This window comes from Pelmatolapia mariae, linkage group LG17, assembly GCF_036321145.2.
Source record: "Pelmatolapia mariae isolate MD_Pm_ZW linkage group LG17, Pm_UMD_F_2, whole genome shotgun sequence".
NCBI lineage: Eukaryota > Metazoa > Chordata > Actinopteri > Cichliformes > Cichlidae > Pelmatolapia > Pelmatolapia mariae.
The window spans coordinates 7397773-7420593 of NC_086242.1; the positions used below are offsets into that span (position 1 = coordinate 7397773).

Genomic DNA, 22821 nt, shown 5'->3' on the forward strand with positions numbered 1-22821 from the left:
TCAGCTCAATTTAATCAGCACCCCAGATAGTTTAATAGGCCACAAACACAATCAATCCGACTAATGAATGCATATTAAAAAAAAAAAGAAGCTTTGACTGTTTGTGGCTTTCTGAATTACCCAGGGCCAAATGAACTCAAAAATTGCAGTTTCAGTTAAGCAGCAGTGACAACAAATCGATGCAAAGTGTGCACGTGTGGTTATGTGTAAGAGTTCTTACCACATAGAGCTGCTTCCACATGGCACCCCAGTCTCGCAGAGTTGATGTCATCTCTGTGATGACAGAGTCTTCATCAGGGATGACTGTCTCGAATTGCCTACAAACAAACATCAGCACATGAACGAGAATTAAATAACGTAACCTTAAATATAAAACCACAATATGAACAAACATGGAAAGAAAACCAAAGGAAAGACATGTAACATTACCCTTTGTTCTTGACGTGGGCATTCTTTAAGTGGATGTAGCTGGATGGAAAAATCCCCTTTAGTCAAGAAGATAAACAGGTTAATGAGAATGCTCCGAGAGTCATTTGCTTCCCGTTGTAATTAGCATTTAACGGCGGCGGATGTGAAAATGACGCACATAATCAATACAGGGTTAAGAGTGTTTGTGGACTTGAAAAAAAAAAAACAGAGGAAAATGGAGGGAACAGAAGGATAAAGGCAAGCAGCAATGACATTTAGTAGACAAGCAAAGGTTTTAAAAAGCTGTTTGTGTGTGCGCACATGCTGTTTGACGCTAATAAACTGCAAGATGTCCCCACTGACTTGGGGAAGATCAAAGTAGTATTGCAGTAAATGCAAAACACAAACACACACTTGACTCCTCAATTGGCTCTTATTATAATATATTATTCTGCACATGAGTTTTTAAAAGTCGTAAAAATATCAGACTGACTGCACGCACCACAATCACAAGTTGGGATGTCATCGCCCCCAGTGATATACTTTGAGTATATCTCAAGTTGGGTTTTGACTTTTTGGGAAGTGGTGGTAATAAAAAAATGAATCATTATGACTTATGAATCTAATTTCCACAATCTGCGCATAGGTGGTTTTATGGTAGATCATTCATGCGATTGGTGGTGGCTGAAAGTTATTTAACATCTTGTCAGATTTGGATTCATTTATATTCAATTGCACTTAATAATTTAAAAAAGTAGATTAAATTAAAATAGAGAAACAAAGTTCTGGGTTATCTTGATATCATCTCTTGGCATGTATTAAAAACAACTATATATTCCTTTTTCTCTAGGTTTGCTTCAGCCCAGTTCCCGGAAAAAAGTCTTGCCATTCAGCACTCATCCTAAAACACCTCCATGTACTTAACCGGGCAGTTATTTTCAAGTATTAACTAAATTAACTTAATTTAACAGTTAGCAGGACAGTAAAACATGATGTATAAAATCAACCCCCCACCTTTTTTCTTTTCTTTTTTCTTTTTTTTTAAATGCTTACAAAGTTTGCTGACTTTGCTCATTTCAGGATTATTTGACTGTTACGTTTGTCTCTTACATTGTATCTAATCAGTGCAACGGCTAGGTTTACACAGAGAACTTTTTGGGGGATAGTTGGGACATTTATCCTACGACCATCATGTTTTTCATGATTTGTAATAGAGTTTCTCTTTCATACATTACTGTGCAAAAGTCTTGAGCCACCCCTGATTTCTTTATATATTGCTAGGAAAATGGGTAACAGGTACAACGATTTATTGTAAAATGTCCAAATATATATGGAAATACAGCATATACGCAAAAATCAAAAGCTTTTTGTTTCAAAATATTTAAAATCAATATTTGGTATGGCCACCTTTAGTCTTCTACACGGCCTAAACTCTCTTAGTCAAGCTTTCTTTTAATTTCTTTAAGTAGTCTTCAGGAATAGTTCTCCAAGCTTCCTGATGGACATTGAAAGGATGTTGTTGGATGTTGGCTTCATTTTGTTTAATTTTCTGTCAACATGATCCCACACTCTGGGATCTCTGAGGAGTCCAATCCATGACTAATGATGTTCCATTGTGTGTTTTTACTGCATTACTACATGCATTTACTGTATACTGCATTCCACTGAGATTGTTTCTGATGAGGCTTCAGCAAAGAGTAGCTGGATCAATTGAAAGATCAGACGCATCTCTCAGGTCCTGTGTCAGATCTTTGCTGGAATTCTTCCTCGTTCTTAGAGACGTGACTTTCAGTTCTGTTCATCTGCTGTAGGATTTTTTTTTAGGCCTGTCACTTCTTCTTTTTTTCCTTCTTTTTTCTTTCTTGTTTCCTCAAATTCTTTAAGAACACCTGACCATGTCAAGAAATGCCAAGTATGCAGCTAACAGTTCTATAGTAATCACTTGGGCTTTTTCTTCAACTAAAGAAACAGCAACAACCTAGATAGGCTGTGTTTTTACTACAGCCTGTTAGCAACCAAGTGACTAAAGATACAGTTTTGTTGCTAAGTTGTTTGTTATTTGCAGACTCAACACTGATTCATCCCTTGGGTTAGGTGCCTTTTTTATGTTTCAGTGATTCATAGATTAGTGACGAGTGGCTCAACAAAAAAATGATTCCTCTGAAAATGGTTAGGTACAAGGACTGGAAGGTGAAAATCAGTGAAAAAGCAGCACCTTCAGAAATCCTGGAGAACTATTGCTTAAGTCCACCTTTAAAATTATTTTTATAGCTCAAGACTTTTGCACACTTCTAGACATTTCCTGGCTAACATCAGTGTACTTGTGTATCAGCAGCATGTCTGTTCGTAGTGAAAGAGAAACCTCTCCTCCGCTGCTGTTTAAGTGTGCACACAAACAGGTGTTTCCACTTGTCTGAGTAGATCTGGCTGATTATAACTCTGACGTTGGGTGGAGCACTAGAGAAAATCACATAGTGTCACCAAACTATATGCAGGGCTGCTAAGAGCAATTTCAAAGTAGGGAACCTGACAAGTCATACGACGAAAAGACAGGTGTTCCTGCTAACATCTGTCATCTCAGCTAGTGAAAGTGCTAGTTTTCGCTAACAATGACAGTTTCAAGAGAGTCTTTCAATTCAATGCCTGACACCAGCTAATACACAGAGAGGAAATCAGGTTTACTGAGAGCATAAGTAGGCAAGACGAGAAAAAAAATATCATGGAAAGGTTTGCTCACCTTCACATTTGGGTTCTTCAGGATGAATCCTCTGTACCATCCTGCAGAGAGAGAGAGAGGGAGGGACAGAGAGAGAAAGAGAGAAAAAAAACACTACTTTAATTTTACAGCCGTTACTGTGAATATTACACATTTATATTTTTATGTCTTTCCTGGTGTGCAGAGTGAAAGTGGAAAAGAAAATTAATTCCTGTATATCTATTAAGAGCAGAGCAAAGAGATGTATGTGCAAGAAGGAAGTTGTATAGTCCACTTCCCTTTTACAATATCTCACAACAAAGCCATTAAACCTGTGGTTTACTAAGTTTCATGTGAAAATGCATACTTGGGTTATCAGTATAGTTATGACAATATTATTGTCAATGGAACGACTTCCTCATAAACTTGTTATTATAGGCAAAGCAACAAAACTTCTCTTCTTCCTATTCTGTGACTGGAATCTAAAGCAACCAGAGCACCATTTGGTAAAATGTTTTGAATTCTCACACAGCGACTGGGGACAGAACCCTGAATATTTTCACCATTTTTCTGTATCACTCCAGTACAAATAATGGGCTGAAGGTGAATTAGCATTTCCATATACTCTGTTAGGCACTGGATTCTTTGGTTCTATCTGGGCTCAAAGCGCTCTGCAACACCGTTTTTTCAATACTTATCACAGACGCCCTCTTTTCTAATCTTTACCAAAACTGGCATGCATGATATTCATCTCTCATAAAAGCCAAATAAGCCCTTTAAAAGCCAGTCACCATCACTGCCAGTCAAAATTGAGAGTGACCAAATTCTTAAGAAATTTCATCTATATTTCGCCACACAAAAAGCAAACGTTTTTCCTATCAGCGCTTACACTCGTGGTTTTGACGTTTCTGACTATGATCTGACACACTGCTCTGGTTCTTTGTTACTTTGCAGGTATAGATTTTGAGATTTTATGTGTTAAGGCACACCACTCAAAAGCAATGAGGTACAGAGGAATGTATTTCTTAGCAACCTGTGTTTGCAGTGACCACAGGTTAATGCACAGCCGAATACAGGAGGAAACCTGCAACACACAAAGCCGCTGAAAAGCACTATAAATATCAGTTTGCCTTGTCATAACAAAGGTTGAAGAAAAAAAATACAAAGCAAAGACAGGAAAAAAAAACCTGTGGTTTAGCATTTACTCACACTCTACTCTCAGCTCAAGCCAAATTAGTACATACTTGATGCTTTTGCAAATCCCAACACTGATAGAAACAATCTAATACATTCAAATTTGCAGAAGCTTTGAGCTGATGATCTTTTCCAGACTGACAATTTAAGCTCATTCCAGCCAATGTAAGTCCTGCCACATAAGAGCATTAACTAAATAGCTCAAATGTAAATGTATTAGATTATTATAATCATATTATATTTTTTGGTTTTGCCAAAGCATCTGTAACCTAGGCAGTATTTTCTACCTCATTTGTTACAGGAATTCATAGAGTTGTAATTTTTATCTTTTTTTATTAGCAAAGGTTAGGCTGTGCTCTTTGCAAGGCTTAATATCAACAAATCAGGAAATACATCTGCAACAGATTAGTATGTAAGTGGTTAATGTTTTTAATCTGTAATACCAACATACAACAGAGCATTATTTCAGGGTGGGCACATAAAGACAAGGAATTAACCAAGCTAACATTTTTTTAAAAATTACAAAAGCTGTCACTCAGTAATTTTAGTAATTGCTTGTATCACAACAATTAATACTATAAGCAGACCGTACAATGCTAACTCTGTAGCAGTGTTAAAACCACAACAACCATGTGTTGTTAACATCAGTGTTCCAGTCACCTATTTTGCTAAGTTAGCAAAAAGCTGAAAGAGTAAAAAGCTAAAAACAGCAGAGATTCAAGCAGAGGCGATTAAAATAATAGCTTAACATAAAGGTTAACCCTTTAAATAGAATGTCATAATAGCTATAGAAAAATGATATGTCTGAAGATAGAGGATAATGTTTACTGCACTTTAAAATAGTTTGTAATTTTAAACATTAAAAACGGTAAAATAGACAGAAAAGAAATTAACGATATTTCACATCAATATTCACTTTTATTTGAACAGAGTAACAAAAAAACGTTCAAATTGAGCTGAAATGAAAAGCTAGGGACATGCTAAGTGGCAAAGTCTAGGAAGGTGCACTTGAGCTTATCTGACAAGGTTGCGGGGGAACGTCTGAAAGGGCAGTGTGGAAAACCATCATTTAAAATCATAGTTTATATAGTGTGCGCTCACTGCTGTCAGTAACTTACAAAATAAAGAGCCATCGAAGGGCAAAGTCAAAAATCAATTACTGAGGCGGAGAATTTTCAGACAGGAGCCACATTTCAGTAAAGACACGTCCAGCGTGTAAGCTCCTGTGTTTTGAAGTGTCAACAGTATCACCATGAGGCAGGGCCATTAGTCTGCCTCCTCTGCTGTCAGCAGTCTGCCTCTCAGCCTCTGTGCTGCTGGCTGGATTTTGATTTAGTTCTTCCCTTCTGGGCCAAGCATTCCACTGGCTGTGCTATTGTCTACTTCCTTTGGGTCTCTTACCACAATATCACATCCCTCTGGCTGGCAAGTTTCAAGACAGACTGACTTGCTGTCTCTCAGTATGTGTGTGTGTTTGCGTGTCTGTCCACCAAACAGGAAGTGTGACAGTTTGTGTCAAGTGCACGCTCCGGAAGAAACATATTTGTGTACGGTTGCTTATTGGTGTTAATGAAAGCGTAGCATTACTGTGAAATGACTCGACATTGTTCTGGGATTTGAAACGGGGATAGGACAGAAAGGAAAGTGCTCAAAGAAAAAAATAAATAAAAACATATTAGCATCCACAGAAAGAGAGAGAGAGAGTACAAAAAAATCATGTAGAGGAGAAAAGCAGACAGTGTGGGCAGGAAGGCAGGAGGAGCAGCCAGCTTGTGGTGCAGGAAACAGTAGCAAACATGAATTTCCACAGGTCCTCTTCACAGACAACTTGGTGCTCATTTTGTGCATATACCACATCGCAACACCCCTCAAGAGGACATGCAACAAGTGTAATGTTGCCCCCATGGGAGCTTTCAGTGTAGGCACATACTGAAACACCCACATGCATGTTGGTTTTTATGCCAAACAATGTGCATGTATCCGGACAGCTTTGTGGTTGCATTTATAAATATTCGGATGACAGTCTGTGCGTGACTCTACTAACTGTTTATGGTTGATTTGGTAAAGGGCTGCTTTTATTTATCTTTTGAATGAAAAAACAGAAGTGTTCCTAACTACTCAAGTTTCAAATTCAGGAAAGGAAATCCGTTTCCTTTCTAAATTTTCTCAGAGCGAGCAGCTAATTTGAATGTAGCCTCCACATAGGAAGTGTATAAAACGAGCACCATACCTTCACATTTCTCCAGGATTTGCACCGTGTCTCCAATTTCCAGCGGGAGGCCATGCTGGACGGTCCCTCTGAAACTGGCCAGCACTGCAGCAAAAGAGGCACAAACATCCACTTTAGTGTTTTTACATTTTTTTTTCCAATACTTGAATTTGGTTATGTAGAGTTAGAAAGAGAGTGTAGGAAACAAACAGACAAAAAATAATGGGACAGCTAAAAAAATAAAAAAAAATGAAAATAACAGAGAGAGAGAGAAGATACGATCAATAATCTGTGTAGGTGAAATAAAATCAAAGCTTATGAAATACCTCTCCATTTCTGCACAAACTCATAACACAAACACTCAAAACAGAGTTACATAAATCCATTCTGTTCCACAGAGGACATCAGGCTGTTTTTTATTTTTCATTTTCAATGACTCGAATTTTAAGGAAAAAACTTTCCACACACAATAGCAAAAACAGAAAAGACTTTTGTACAGAAATGCACCGTTCTTTCTAAGTGCATTTACACTGTTAACACTTTAAATGGCGACGCCTTTGAGGAGAAAAGCCTTACTCTGTTTCTGCCAGTAGCTCATAAGATGAATGGAATGTCAACTAGACAAAGTGTTTTGGTGTTTTTCAAGTGGTTTTTGGATATTAACAATGATAACAGGCATTATACTGTAAAGCTTGCATTCTATGAAGCATTGAAATTTTCCAATAAGAAGCTGCTGTTGTATAATACTGTAGCTGTACTGTAAAATAACTGTTTACTTATGACAAGATCTAGCTGCCAGTATTTTACTCTAATTTAACCCTCTGGGGTCCAAGGTATAATTGGCGTTTTTGACTACTTTTGATTTTACCTCTATATGTTGCATGTATTTTTCTTTTTTCATAACTCTGGTTTTACGTGGCCTATCCACACAATTTAAAAACTGGTATATAGCTTGAAGTCCGCACTTTCGACCCAAGTTGAAATGGGGACTCTGGGTCGCTGCATCTTGTTGCTGTGTCATTTTAAATTGGTCATGTGATTTTGACGCGCCGGCGCGTCCGTCGACCCCAGAGAGTTAACAAGGAAATGTACAGACTACGTCTTATTATTTAATCCTAAACAGTCGTGATTAATCCAAGCTCTTGCCTTCCTTTTCAATCGGCACTGACTGCTAGCCAGCACACATACAGCACAGGTGCTAAAATAACCTACATTCAGGGTGACAGATGGCACTTTTCACCTTCTTTGGTATGTTTCTCTAGCAACTATATTCCATTTTTTGGGTGTTCTTACTAGCCCAAATTAGCATCACAACTGACAGTAAATGATGACAGCACCTTGCTAACCTAATAACATAGCAGGCACGAGCATTAGCTGATCTCTGCCTTTTCTAAATATGGTCTTGATAAAAATTTAACACATTATATGCCAAAATGCCAAACTTGAGGGTTTAAACCCCCATATCATGGCTCTGTCAATCTTTTAGATACAGTCTATGACAGACATGTCACCAGAACTGATGCTTACAATACCATTCGAGACCAAAATTCTAAAAATGCCACAGTACTTGGCCTCATCTGTGCCAAAGCTACAATTCTTCTGGACCTGACTATAATTATTCTAGTCTATGCTTACACGCTGAAAAAGAAAGATCCCCACAAGCACAGTGAAAACTACAGATGGAAGGTGGTAACTAGTGCAGCTGCAGAATAGCTTCACCCTCTCTTGTTGGCTGAACAGCAGTAAGTTTCAGGCTTCTTCCCTCCCTTTTCTTTTGGTAAACGGTGGTATCAAACTACGCATCAACAATTGCATAATTCTGCTGTTTTTGGTACCAATAACTTAACTTCTGGTATCATGACATCCCTAGTCAATCATAGTTGAAGTAAAGTCAATTTAAGAGCCATATGACAAATTTTACACATGAAAGGCACAATCTGTCTACGCCCGTGTGCCTGCATGTAGGAAAAAGGAATTACCCTTAAATTGGCAGCGTGTGGAAAATGACATTTCAACATCAAACACTGGAGAAATGTCTGATAGAGAGTGGATACAGCTTTGAGATTAATACAGGTTTTGAGAAAATGTCATGAGAAAGCCTGCCATCTAAAAGGATAGCAGGTTAAGTAGGTACGGACAGAGTGATGCTGAAGGTCTATTAGCACTGAGCGCTGCTTTGTAACTGTGAGAGTTTCAGCAAAATGTCTCAGCTGACAATACTGCAATCATCTCTTAAAAATAGCACAGAGTCCTGCTGACTCGCTCACTGAAACCAAACACACACACACACGCACAATGAATTAACCCGCACTCTTAAACCTGCATGTACCCACAAATATGTCAGCCGCTTCACACTGATATTCATGCAAACACAGACTTGCAAATGTTGCCAGATCCACCAGGGTGCAAGCTTAATGCTGCAAAGTCACAGCCAGCAAATTTACACAAGCGGCCTATTCAAACAGCAATGTATGCATGTAGACATAGGCTCACAGAGACACCCATTCATACAAGGTCACGCACATGTAAAACTGGGATATCCAATGGAAACATAACAAGAGTCCCTGCCATGTAGAAAGGCTTCCGCCTTGAGCTCAAGCAAGGACAAGAATTTCATTTCTTCTGGCTGCAGGGCTCATTCGGTATACCTGAACGCAGCATCCAAACAGCGCAGAGAGAATTCCCTTAGTTGCAGAGGGATTATATTTAATCCAAGACAATTTAAAGAAACAGGCACTTGTACAGGAGTACAAAGACGCAGTGGTCACAGTTCATGGACTGCAGACCACACAGGGATGCTGCAGCTAAGGATAAATTCAATTGCCGTTCAGTAAAATTCAAGCTGGCTTCCCGCTGGTTATGGCCCAATAATTTCATTTTACTTTTCCCCCCCCCAAGTAGTACATTTATAAGCATGCAAAAAAACAAACCGACTGTGGTGTAACTGTTTATGATATTCTGATTTTTCTTTTTGAAAAGATGCACTAATAGCCCTCTTGCAGTGGGAGACAAGAATCTATTAAAGCCTCCTTATTCCTTGCAGCTGTGAGGATATTTTCATGATCAGAAAAAATGCATCATGAACTTTACTAATAATTAAGCTACAAATCAGAGGCTGACTGTCAGAGGTGTTATAATTTTTTTTCCTTTTTAGGGGTGGAGTGTTTTTTTCCTCCTCTTTCTCTAGGAGAATAGCCCACTGCTGAAGAGAGGATTCAGCAGAATTACTCATCCACCCACTCTCTCACGTTGACACTGAGACCAAGTCTGCAGTCGAAATTAAAATTCTGGGCCGTCTGTAACTCTGTTCACGTGTGTGCTTCTGTGTGTCCTTCGTACTTTATGTTGAAGCATCGCCAACTCTTTGTTATTCCCCAAGCCTCAGAAAGGCTGTCTTTACATGGGATTTGTCACAAGTGCACATCTGACTTTGTAATTCGTTCAAAGCACACGAACACACACGCACACACACGTGAAGAGATGCCTGATAGTTTCTACTTTTTGTAATTCATTCAAAGCCCAATCACTCAGGCGCACACACACAAGCACACACAGACGAATCACAGCAAACACACTTACACTCACAAAGTGTGCCCAATACATGAATTATCCAAGTGACTTTCCCAGCTGCATTAAGCTAAATTATTCAGTTTCAAGTCACCACTTTTTCTTTCTTTTTTTTCTGCTGTGAAATGAAAGCTTCCCACCTGCCGATCCACAAGCCAGCTGCTTGTCTGTCGGTCCATCTCCAACTGCCTGCCATCAGTCCGACTACCTGTCTGTCAGCCGTCCAGGCTGGCTAACTGCCAAATGATGAGATGAGGCAGGGAAGGTGTTCACTCTAGAGGGAATTGATTTTGTTGTTGTTTTATCCCATGTGCTGGGATTGCGGGACATGTTCCGTTACGCCAGAGGAAGAGAACAGCAAGTACAAATGGGGGAAAGATGCCATTCATGGCTGTTCCACCACACTGCTGCCACAAAGCACAAAAACATTCAAAGCAAGGGGAAAACTCTATAAACTGTCCAATGTACGCACACGCCACACACGCGTCCAAGCGGATGCCACTGGTCCATGAATATCCTATTGCATAAGCTGAACAAAAAACAGACCTGCAGATGCTCAGATTTGGCATCAACACACACACACACACACACACACACACACACACACACACACACACACACACACACACACACACACACACACACACACACACACACACACACACACACACACACACACACACATTTTCTGTCAACTGAACCTGTTAGATCCAGTTTCCAGATGGCCTGCAATGACTAGCTTTTCAGCCACAAAAAGGCAAAGTCTTAAACTTTCTGACACACACACACTCTGTTTGATTCTCTGTGACACCGGTCCACCGGGTCATGGTGGGGACACTGCTATTTTTGCAAAGACTGTCTTTCTTAAACCAGACATTACAATAGGATGGCAGCCTGGAAGAGCCATTTACCCATGAAAAAACAAGTTTATTGTCAGTTTACACCAGAGACAGAAAAAGACGATGCAGACACACAAGGGGAAAGAGAGCAGATATAGAAACTGAAGTAAGAGCAGCCAGTGTGTTATTTGGTCCTAACAGAGCTAGCATGGCTCAGGCATAACAGTATGCCCACCTGCCTAATACTGTGTTAGCCTTCCTTTACAGCCGTGATCTGTTGAGGTGTGGACTCCACTAGACCCCTGTGGCCACTTTGATTGACAGGTGTGCTAACATGAAAAACTATTGCCAGCAGCTGTCAACTATATCGTGCCACTACGCCCCCAGTCACACAGCCCCCCCACCCCCACCCCCCCATCGACATCTGTGGTCACCCATAATTTGCATGGAAGACACCAAATTGTCTGCTAACTAACCACTGAGAGGTAGCGAAACCTGATAAACTGTGACGACAAATGTTAAATAGACTGTTTCTTATATAGCGCTTTTCTACTCTACTGGAGCACTCAAAAGACTCATTCACCCATTCATAGAAGCACTTTTCTGTGCCGAAGTGCTTTCTATCTAACATTAACACAAATTCATAAACTGATGGATGCATCGGAGAGCAACTTTGAGTTCAGCATTTTGCCCAAGGATACTTTCCTATGCAGACTGGAGCAGCCAAGGATCGAAGCACCAATCACAAGGAAATTTTTGGTGCAGCACCGTGTAATCCTTTGTAATTAGTTTCAGCTAGAGACAATAAGCCTCCAGTAACCACTTGCTAACTGGTCAAAGAATACGCATTTTCCTTTGTGACTGGTGGTTTCCAGGTCATTTGGATATAACCTTGGAACAAGGTCAAAGTCCAAGTTTGCTAAAGTCCAAACTTTTTAAAACCTAACTTAGAAAGTGCTTTATAAAAGCAGAGTTTAAACAGGGGCAGCATGATGCTCAGCACCATCACCTTACATAACTGGTGGCCCTCTGCATGCTCTCCCCCTAGCTGCGTGGGTCCTCTCAGGCTACTCTGGCTTCCTCCCACAGTCCGAAACCATGTGTATGGTGAATCTAAATGTGTGAATGTGAGCATGAATAGCTGCTGTTTGTCTCTCGGTTAGCCCTAGTCAAAAGGTGTAACCCACCTCCAACCGACCAAAGTCAAAACCTTATCTTTGATTTATTAAAATACCTTTGAGCCTTTTTAACTCTCCAAGTAATGTTTTTTTTTATTGTACGCTAATACAAGTTATCCTTTCTAGGGTGACAGTGATCCTGTCCATAGGGCAACAAGACTCACTAATAGATTTGAAGAGTAAGAAAATGAAGTGAGCTTTCGGACCAGGAAGACAACGCTCTCCAACATCATCAAAAACCTAAATGAAGAACCTTCTGGTAGAATGATGCTTAATCCAGCAGGGACCAGCTGGATTCAGTGTCAGTGCACTTTGCAGCTGTTCTTGTCACACCTTTGTGAACCGTCACCTTGCCCTTTAATATCCGTTTCCATTTTCTAGTTTGCAAGTGCATTCTGCTGAGTTGAGATCCCTGGAAAGCCTACTGACTCAGATTAAGCTTACACGCGTTTCAGGCTGCCACTTGGAGTCGAGGCCTGTCAAAGCACATTACATTTGGTTCTCCCGTCACTCTGTTTAAGCTCCTTAGAAGAACAAATACCGCCATGGGCCTCAAGCAGAAAGACCAGTACTCCCCTTCAAAAAAACAAAAAACTAAAAAAACTCAAAACAAAACAGCCCAAGTTACAAGTTTAAAAAAAAAGCAAGACTTTAATTAAAATGTATTCTGTCTGCAATAAAGTGTGATGCTCCATTACAGAGATTTTACCATTAAAGTAGAAAAACAGTTATTTCCTGTCTCGGAGCCCACAGCTTTTACGAGCTGTTTACACTAAATCTCATGGCAAATTTCACTCAAAGCACCCGTTAATGTGCTTTTTAACCTAATTAGCCTGACCCTTTCTTCTCTCTGACTGATCCGACAACGATTCACATGCATAATCCACTCCCACATGTTAATTATACAGCATTTATATCATTAATATGCTAATTTGACATCACACAAACTGGTGGCACTCAATCGGTCTCCACCATTGCCAAATGTAATGTCATGAATATTTAATTTTTCGTGTGGGAATATATGTGTGAGTGTTATGAATCCCGCACAGACACACATGCAATGGCATATTTGTGAGGAAGTATTATGATTCTTTTTGTTTTGTTTTGTTAATTAGGTTAATGGGTTGATGCTGAAAAAGGGGAGAATAGCCATATCACAAATGGGGAAGCGCTGCTTGTTTTCATCCTGTTTCTTACACGTCAAATACGTTTAGAAAAGCACAGAACTGAAAGCCAGCTGCATCAATAAACGCCTATAGTTCCTCATGATGCAAGCTCGCCATTTTGCATGTCTACTCTCCAACAATTTAACACATCCAGAAGTGCGTTTGCCAAACCAAAAGTAATCTTTATTTCCAGCAATGTGACTAAAACATTCCAATTCAGACCAGAACCAGCTCAGCTATGTTTCGCCTTAGCCAAATCCTTGCACACTGCGTTCCAACTCATAGACCTCATGCATTTATCTTTCTATGCGGTCAATTAAAAAAAAAAAAAAACATTTTTCAAAAGCTACAAATGCATCCCCTTCTTGCTGTGCTTGTCCAACACATCAAGGATTAAAAGCAGCATAAGAGAAACCATAGTTAGCAACGCTCAAGGAGAATCCAACACATGGCGACAGGATTATACGAAGTGTAGTTGCAGTCACAACTCGCGCCGGTGTGACAGTAAAAGTGGTGCCAGACAGGTTTAGTGGGAGTCAGGGAGAAAAGGCAGTGGATGTGCACATTCTGCAAAAAAAAAAAAAGATGTCTTCAAATGCTGAGAAGTGGCACTGTGCATTTTAAAGGAGGGGGAATCAACAACAGAAAGTATCAGCATTGAGAAGACCTTGAATGGGATTCAACTTGGCAGCTGTGCACCCACAGACAACACACACACACACACACACACACACACACACACACACACACACACACACACACACACACACACGCGCGCGCGCACGCAGACGTAGAGGTCTGATAGGCAGCACAGACAAAAACCAGGGCAGCAGAATCACCCAGGAGGAACGGCTTTCATTCAGCCTCACCTCATTGCTGGACGCCAGTTTCCTTTCGCTGCCATTGTGCATTTGGAGATAGCGACCTAACCGCTGTCACAATACTGCTCACTAGCAACAATAACCCTTTGCTCAGATCACGCTGCTGGAGCCAGAGCTTTCAAAGCGCACTCGTTTGAGGAATGCTATTACTTTTTATGTTTTTTGTTGGGTTTGTTTAAAAGCCAGTGCAGCTCGGAGCTCGATGACGTGGAATAAATTCACAATATTGCACTTACAGTATCTGATGCATGCAGGAAAGAACTCAAAAATAAAGCTGAGCAGAAAAGAGATACAGCCATTTCTTAAAAATAGAAGGTGTCTGTAAACTTGTAAGAGCTCCGGCTGCTTTGCTTCTGCATTGCTTCAAGCATGATTAGCAAAGAACAGCCTCGTGTAAACACACCATCACAGAGACATCGTTTGGCAATTTACACATATTAAACAGGCATATTTAACAAGGCGAACGCTGAAAACACTTTTTTGTGTTTTTTTCCCCATCAGTGTGATCACCACCTAAGGTAATGCCAGTTTTTGCCCCAGACATGAAAGCAGGGAGCAACCAAAGTGACATTCAATCTGTCCTGAGCAGGAGAAATCACAAATGACTCAGATTAAAATGAAATGGGTCAGTGCGCTAAAACCTCACCTCATTCCCAGGCATTAATCTGACTCTGTATGTGTGTGTCTGTGTCTCTGCATCTGTGTGTGAGGCTTCAAAGCTGGCTAAGAGCATGCATTAGATAGCCCACTGATGCCAAAGTGGAAATGAGATGATCATTAAAATCCTTTAGGAAAGCTTTATCTCAGCTGCACAAATGTGTGATTTCCCCTCACTTTTCTACCATTTACCATTGGATGATGATGACATAATTAGTCTTGTTTCTAGTCACTCTGATGCCTAAATATCACTTATGTATACAGTACTGTGCAAAAAAATGCAATTTTGCTTGGAAGATGTGAAATAGAAACAGCAATTTATTGAAACATCCAAAAATAAATAGAAATGCTAGACTTTTCTGAATACCAGTGAATATCACATCCTGCCTAATATTGTGTTGGTCTCCTTTTTGCTGCTAAAACAGCCCTGACCCATCGTGAACATCATTAGACCAGTGAAGGTGTGCTGTGGCATCTGCATCAAGATATTAGCAACAGATCCATCAAATCCTGTAAGTTGCAATTTGGAGCCTTCATAGACTGGACATGTTTGTCCAGCACATCCCACAGATTCTCGACTAAACTGAGGTCTGGGGAATTTGGTGCTCAAGTCAACACCTCAAACTCGCTGTGATCCCGAAACCATCCTATACGATTTTTACTGTGTGGCATCCTGCTAATAGGGGCCACAGCCATCAGGGGATACAGATTCCATTAAAGGGTGTACAGGGTTTACAGCAGGGTGGGGGAACTCCAGGCCTCAAGGACTGGTGTCCTGTAGGTTTTAGATGTGTCCTTGAGCCAACATAGCTGATTTAAATGGCTAAATTACCTCCTTAACATGTCTTCACGTCCTCCAGAGGCCTGGTAATCATTTGATTCAAGTGTGTTGAACCAGGGTGATATCTAAAACCTGCAGGACACCAGTCCTGGAGACCTGGAGTTCCCCACCCGTGGTCTATTGCAATGCTTAGGTATGTGGTACGTGTTAAAGTATCATAGATGGCAGGACCCATGGTTTCCCAGCAGAGCATTGCCCAAAGCATCCCACTGCCTCCACTGGCTCACCTTTCTCCCCATATTCCATCCTGGTGCCATGTGTTCCCCAGATTGGCAACACAACACACCCGATCATCCATGATCCCCTTCTTCCATTGCTCCATGGTCCAGTTCTAACGGTCAGCATGGGCACTGTGACTGGTCTGCGGCCATGCAACCCCAAATACAGACAAACTGTGATGCCCTGTGTTTTCTGACACCTTTCTATCAGAACCAGCATTACATTTTTCAGCCCTTTGAGCTACAGAGACTCATCTGTTAAATCGGAACACACAAGCCAGCTTTCGCTCCTCCACGTCTATCAGCCTTGGCTGCCCACAAGCCTGTCGCTGGTTCACCACTGTTCCTTTCTTGGACCACTTTTGATAGATCCTGACCACTTCAGACCAGGAACACCCCACAAAAGCTGCAACTTTGGAGATTCTCTGACCCAGTCGTCTAACATCACAATTTAGTCCTTGTCAAACTTAAGGTTGCCCACTTTTCTAGCTTCTAAAAAGAAAACAGAAAACCATCAGCTTGGAGGACAAAATGTTCACTGCTATATCACATCCACTACAGGTGCCAAGATAAAGACATAATCAGTGTTATTTACTTCACCTTTCAGTGATCATAATACCATGCCTGATCAGTGTATATATAAGAGAGCTTTCCAGTTACTGCTGAGCAGCACACCAAAACCAAACCAGGTTATCACAAGGATATCTTGCTGCCACACTAAAGTACTATACAACCAACATTTACTTTTGCTGTAGCGTCATACTATAGAATGAGCTTTCCAATTGGTCGACTAGCTGGTTGCTCACTTGGTCTGCAGCACATCAATTGCAGAAAATATTTTCTAGATTTCTTTAAGAACTTTTTCTGCTGCAGGGCTGTTAAAAATATTTAAAATATCTCCTTAAAGCTCAGAGGAAAAGTGTAGTTTGGCCATAATTATATGTGTACAAGCAACAGTCCTCACAATATGCAGAGTAATTTCTTCCACTGTTAAAATAAATTTACTGAGCGTCGCGACTTTGAAGAATTAGTCCGCTTAATTGCAACTTGGGTCACGGATTTGGCTACAGTTGGTGCCACTTAAGATAACAAGTCCACAATTCAGCCTTATTATTTTAACCACACTGGGGAGCAGAATATTAGTTATCCCAAAGGAAAACTGGCAACGCAGCTCAGGCGAGGACAGCGGGTTCGAAGCTTAACGACAAAGTTGTAAAATGTGATTCTTTACAACAGGCAGTAAACTGTCATAACCTCTCTTTTCATTTCTCTTCAAGTTGTCTTTGTCTCTAAATTGAAATAAAAAAAACAAACAAAAAAACACCCTCTACAAATATAGAATGGCTAAATTATCATTTAACCCACATGAAACCACACATGCAAATAAAAGCATCTACTCTCTCTCTCCAAACAGCCCGCATGTAAATATGCATGAAGCCACAGCTTTAGAGGAGAATTTTCAGCAGCAGGTGAAGCCTGCCGACGCCACTGCCTACACGTCGATTCGCCCCGCAGAGAGAAAGATGGAAAAAGGGGAAAGAAGAGCTAAAATGTGCTCGGGGATCACAGGGAAATTAAGTTTGTGTGGAAAGGCTGATGGGAGAAGTAAGAGATGAAAACGATGAAGCAAGACAAAGACAATGCGGGGGAACGACAGAGAGGAGGGATTGTGCGAGGAACAGAGATAGATGAGTGAAGTCTCTGCTGCAGCTACCACTAACAAAATTCAATTCAGCTTTATTTATATAGCCCCAGTTCACAACAACATTACTAAAAGTGAGTCTGGACGGGGACACTTCACATTGTAAGGTAATGCAGGGAGAACCCCAACAATTACCCGTGAGCAAGCACTCAGCAAGCAGACAGGGTAGGAAAAAGGAAGAGAGAAGCATCCGCTTTCTTTCTTCAGGTGTGACCGTTAAAAGTGGGAGTGCCAAATGAAACCTACTGCGTCAACCACCCTCTCCCTTTTTGACTCAACTGCAACCTCTCCACTTCCTTTCTGCCTCTCCCCACCTTCACTGCTCTCTTTCAAGGAAGAGGAGGCGTGGCTGACCTCTATCTGCATTTCAGGCTCTCTTGAATCAAATTACAGCAAATTATGCACTCCTGATGCAGTGGCAAACGCATGTTTAAACACACGTACGTACACACACACACACACACACACACACACACACACACAGGAAGGCAACGTGAGCATAAGAGTTGGCAGACCCCGCATGGCACGTGGCAGTTTTTGACCTTAACAGACGCACATCTTCACACAGGTACAAATGTAACATATTTGGCAGGTTATGGGTTTAGCATCTGACATCACATCTTGATGACGTGACATCAGCAAAAATACCCTCAGCCCACGCTCAGAAAATAAAATTAAAATTAAAATAAAAAACACACCCACAGCCTGCTTTCGTTTGCTCCGGGCCATGGCAACCCAGGGAGCAGTCAGGTCCACACTGAGGATGATGAAACGATGATGAAAACGTGATGAAACAAAATCCACCCAAAACAGCATCTGTGGTGTTATCCTGCCGTGTGAGTGAGTTGTCCGCCCCCAAAAAACATCAACAAAAAAAACAAAAAAACATAAATGAAGGTGTGGCTTTTATAAAAAAGGAAAGTGCTGCCTCAAGGTGATTTGAAATCAAATTGATGTGAGAAGCGGAGCTGTTACAACCACCACCTTGGCTTAGTTTAGATTTTTTTGTGTGTGTGTTATCTGTCTGTCAAGAGATTTAAAATGAGAGAGTTGCCTGAAGCCACAGCCCTCAAGCCCGATGATGTGCAGACACTGGTGGGATTTGTGCTGACTGGGAAGCAAAAAAAATAAAAAATAAAGATGCAGTTTCTGCAAAAGCAGACAGAAAGGGAGAGAAGGTGAAGGACGGCGAGGCTGACGAACAGAACGGCTTAAAGAGAAACAAAACAATGAAGAGACTGGATGAGAAGGAGAAACTAAAAGAGGGAGGGTGAGTGAATCGAAGAGGGAGGCTGAGGAGATAAGCAGCCCGTCAGACTTTATAGTGGATCTCACTTAGCATTGTTTGCCCGTGTGTCAGCTTGAGGGGAAAGGAGATCCTCCCTGTCGGTTCTCAAACACTTACACGCTGACCATGGAGCCCGGGGAGGAAAGAAGGGGGGACTAAAGCAAGGTTAAATCAATCACAGAGAGGCAGAAAAAGAAAAAAAAGCACTTGAGAACTTTTAAGAATGTTTTCAGATTATATCTCACTACTATGCACATTTCTGCATTTGAGTGTGGAAACCAAATTAGCACAAAGAACCTGTCAAAATGAATGAAACACACTAACAAAAAATGGATTCCAACGTTATATATAATATTAGCCGTAACAAGGAGATGGCGAGGACCCATACAGGTGGTGACTCTAAACTGACTGTAGAGTAGAAGAGTGAGGTTCTTTATATGTTACTCCTGTGATGGCCTGGCAACCCGTTCCCTCATATCTCAGTTTCTTAATAAGACGCCTCTATGTTCTCTCCAAGCTTGATAAACCGATTGCGCAAATCAATTTAAAGGCAACTGTCACTTTTGTGGTCATTTAAAATACACCGTCAGGTAAGACGGGCATTTCTAGCACCTTCCCAGTCTTAAAGGGTTTTACTCTACAAACCACTTTCATCCACTGGCACACAGATATTCATCCACAGATCTTTATATGCAACACTTTGTTTATCAAATGCTGACAGATGTATTGAGAGCAGCTTAGGATTCAGTGTCTTGCTCAAGGACACATCAACATGCAGACTTAGCCACGGCTTAAGAACATGGAAAGCAAGGAGATCATCAGACTGTAAAGTCAAAGTCAACTTTATAGTCAATTCCGCAATATGCACAGGAAAGAGAGAATTGCACTTCCCCCAACAGACAGTGTGCAACTGAAACAAAAACAAACCAAAGAAATGTAATAAAGTAAAATAAAACAGAACAATATGGAAATATGAATATGAAAACAAACAACAGGCAACTGTAGAGATACAAATTATACAAGGTATATTAAAGCCTATATACAATTATTGGTGTGTATAAAAGTTGTGACTTATAGCAGGGCTATTATCTTCCACAACTAGAACTTATGAACAAACGTAACTGTAGATAATTAATCATCCAGCACCTTGTTACTAATTTGACCAAAAAAAAATTTGCCCTGCACACTAATGTACATCCATTTTTTCGTGAAGTTAGTGATTAAGACTTTGACTATACTCCACTGCAGTCATGCACACCTGGAGACCTGACAGATGTGCCCTGAGCAATTACTCCTGCCTGGCAATTGGCACGACAAAGCGGAGGTCAAATTGTCGTCACAAGCTGCCATTTTTGTCAGTTTCACCATTACATCTCGATTTTTGTAATCTGGCATATTGTGGCATATATCTCATGATTTACAGATTAGTCAGAGAGAGATTGCAACAGTTTAAAAGGACAAGACTTGGAAAAAACAAAAAACTGTCAGTGTCTTTGCTTCCAGTTTTGACTTCTTCTCCACATATATCAGCACTGATGTGAAAGTATTGTCTGAGTGTTGACACCTGTTGTTCAGGAGAATACTACAGTGCTGCCTGTGCCATAGGATTCTGGAGGTTTTTTAAAAAGTTTTTTGTACATATCACACATCTTCTACAAACTTGTGAGGCACGGTTTGAATAATGCCTCCCATTTGTAGACTCAGCATGCATCAAAGTGTTGAAGTGCTGGTATCATACCATTTGATACTGCCTTTTCATAGTGGACAGCTGGTGCTTGTCACCTCATTAGAAAATATTTCCCCACCCTGCCCTGATGAAAAGCATGTTGTTCTTAATACGTGTAACATCTCAGCATGTACACATGCATGAGATTGCACAGATAGGACTGGTGATAAACATAACAATATGAGCATACACATCCGCAAAGACATGTTGTTAGCTTGGTGAGAGGGGATAACCCGGAGTCTTTGAATCTTCAGTGAGCCATGAGCAACCATATGGAGGTTTTCTTCTTAGTTAAACCCGCTGGTTTGTTTCACGACAGTAGCCCGGGAACAACTTTTTATTGCACGCAGATGCATCTTGTTTTGAACAGCGATTTGTTGTTAAGGAAGCATGCCGCCACAACATCGCCACCAGCAAGACAAAATTGTAGGTTGAAAGCCATGACACAAAAGCTCTCAGACAACGAATGAACTTCCAGCTGCCCGACAACGCACACAAACACCACCTCTGAGCTAAAATTAAAGTTATTGTTATTGCTATTCCTCTCGGTAGAATGGCTCTATCCCTACGTCCCGGCACTAAATAGTGGCAGATTCCCGTCAAATGACCTGATGACCTTTTCAAAGAATCACTGACCCCGAAAACCCAATGCACTCTTGGAGTCACAGCTCTAATATTGAAAATGAAGATAAATAAAGCACTTTGTGAACTGCATTCAGAACCACTCCAAGACAGTAAAATTCTTCCGGCCACATCCATTCTAGACACTAAAATAACTCAAATCTAACACATGTACAGTATTGTGCAAAAGTCTTGAGCCACAGCTTTTCTTTATATTTTGATAGCAAAATGGGAAATACATGGAGCAATATTTAAACATGCAAACATACAGAGATATACAGTATATAAGGGGAAAACAAAGCAGTCTTCAGAAGTAGTTCTTCAGGCTTCTTGTTGGCTGAGTTTAGTTCTGTTCTCTGTCAAGATTATTCCATACTACTTCAATAATGTGTGCCAGATGACTGATAGTGTTCCATTGTGTTTTCCTATCCAGGTATATTTTTACTCTATTTGTGATTTGTGATCATGTTATAAAATGAAGCTGTTGCTAATCAAGTGTTTTCCAGATGGTGTTGCATGGTGAGTGTCTGTCAAACTGTTTGACAGACAGTATGTTCTGTGCTAGTAGCAAAGTGACTAAAAATACCTTTTGAAATTACCAGAAAGTCTACGTCCTTGGTAGCTACCAGTGTATATATAAGAGAAGCTTTCAATACTGTAATCACTGATAAATGTACTAAAAATGTGGGAAGAATATGAGCAAGTAATGTTCTCAAGTTCACTAGAGCTCAAGGGCAGCCAGGAACTAAAAACAGATTTCACCGTTTCATTTCTGTGAAAAACCACAGCCTGACCTTTTCACAGACATATACCCTTGTATATGTGTGGCATCTGAAATGCACCTAAAATATGCATCTGTATAGATGAAGCCAGGTGTTAAAGTACGCTTAAGGTCAACAGAATCAAGAAATTACTATGGACAGGAAGGTTTCTCCTTCATCTGATTAACAAAGCTCAGCTCTCACACACACAAACACGCACACACGCACGCACGCAGAGAAATCAAAGATTGAGAAGACTAGAATCAAAGGAAGGAGGACCCTGAAGACAAATGTCAGTGGGGTTAATATTGGCTTTAGCTTTTGAAGCCATTTTTTATCTCATTACCGTTCGTAAGTTTCCCATTAGTGTTCAGGCTGACCATGCACGTCCTTTGGAAGCAGGATATCAGTCAGTCATGGAGAAATTACCCCATGCTGCTACCACTGAATGCTAAGCCTTCTAGAAGATGCACTAACTGGCATGCAAAGAAAAAGAGACAGACAAACGATGTTAGACGGAGGGAAAGATGAGAATGTTGATGATAGGGCTGCAGCTAATCACAGAGTTGGAGACAATTCAAGCAATTATGGTACTTGTTTCCATGTCTACCCAACCGCCAAGAGTTTTATTTAGTCTAGTTCACTGCAAACATGATTTTAAAAATGCGCACACACAAATAAAACAAAAAGAAAAACACAGAACAAAAATGTAAAAGATGCATCTAAAACAGAGACAGACTAGCATTTCAATTCTGTGTAGTCATTACTCTATACGTTCACTTCACATCCTGGCCCAGCAGTCCTCATTCAGCTCTCCTCACGAGACATAAAACAAAGAGCTCAGTGACAAGTAGAGACAGAGAAACTGCA

General features: G+C 40.7%; 1 protein-coding gene across 4 annotated transcripts in view; it reads right to left on the reverse strand.

Moving 5' to 3' along the window:
- The window catches only part of dock4b (dedicator of cytokinesis 4b), a 135761-nt gene that overhangs the window by 93415 nt on the left and 19525 nt on the right, over positions 1-22821 (reverse strand). For all 4 annotated transcript variants that reach the window (XM_063500654.1, XM_063500653.1, XM_063500655.1 and 1 more), the window contains exons 2-5: positions 6528-6611; positions 3146-3186; positions 430-485; positions 221-317 (exon numbers count right to left, since the gene is read on the reverse strand). In XM_063500654.1, the coding sequence (XP_063356724.1) occupies positions 221-317; positions 430-485; positions 3146-3186; positions 6528-6611 (278 nt within the window). The remainder of the gene's footprint in view (positions 1-220; positions 318-429; positions 486-3145; positions 3187-6527; positions 6612-22821) is intronic.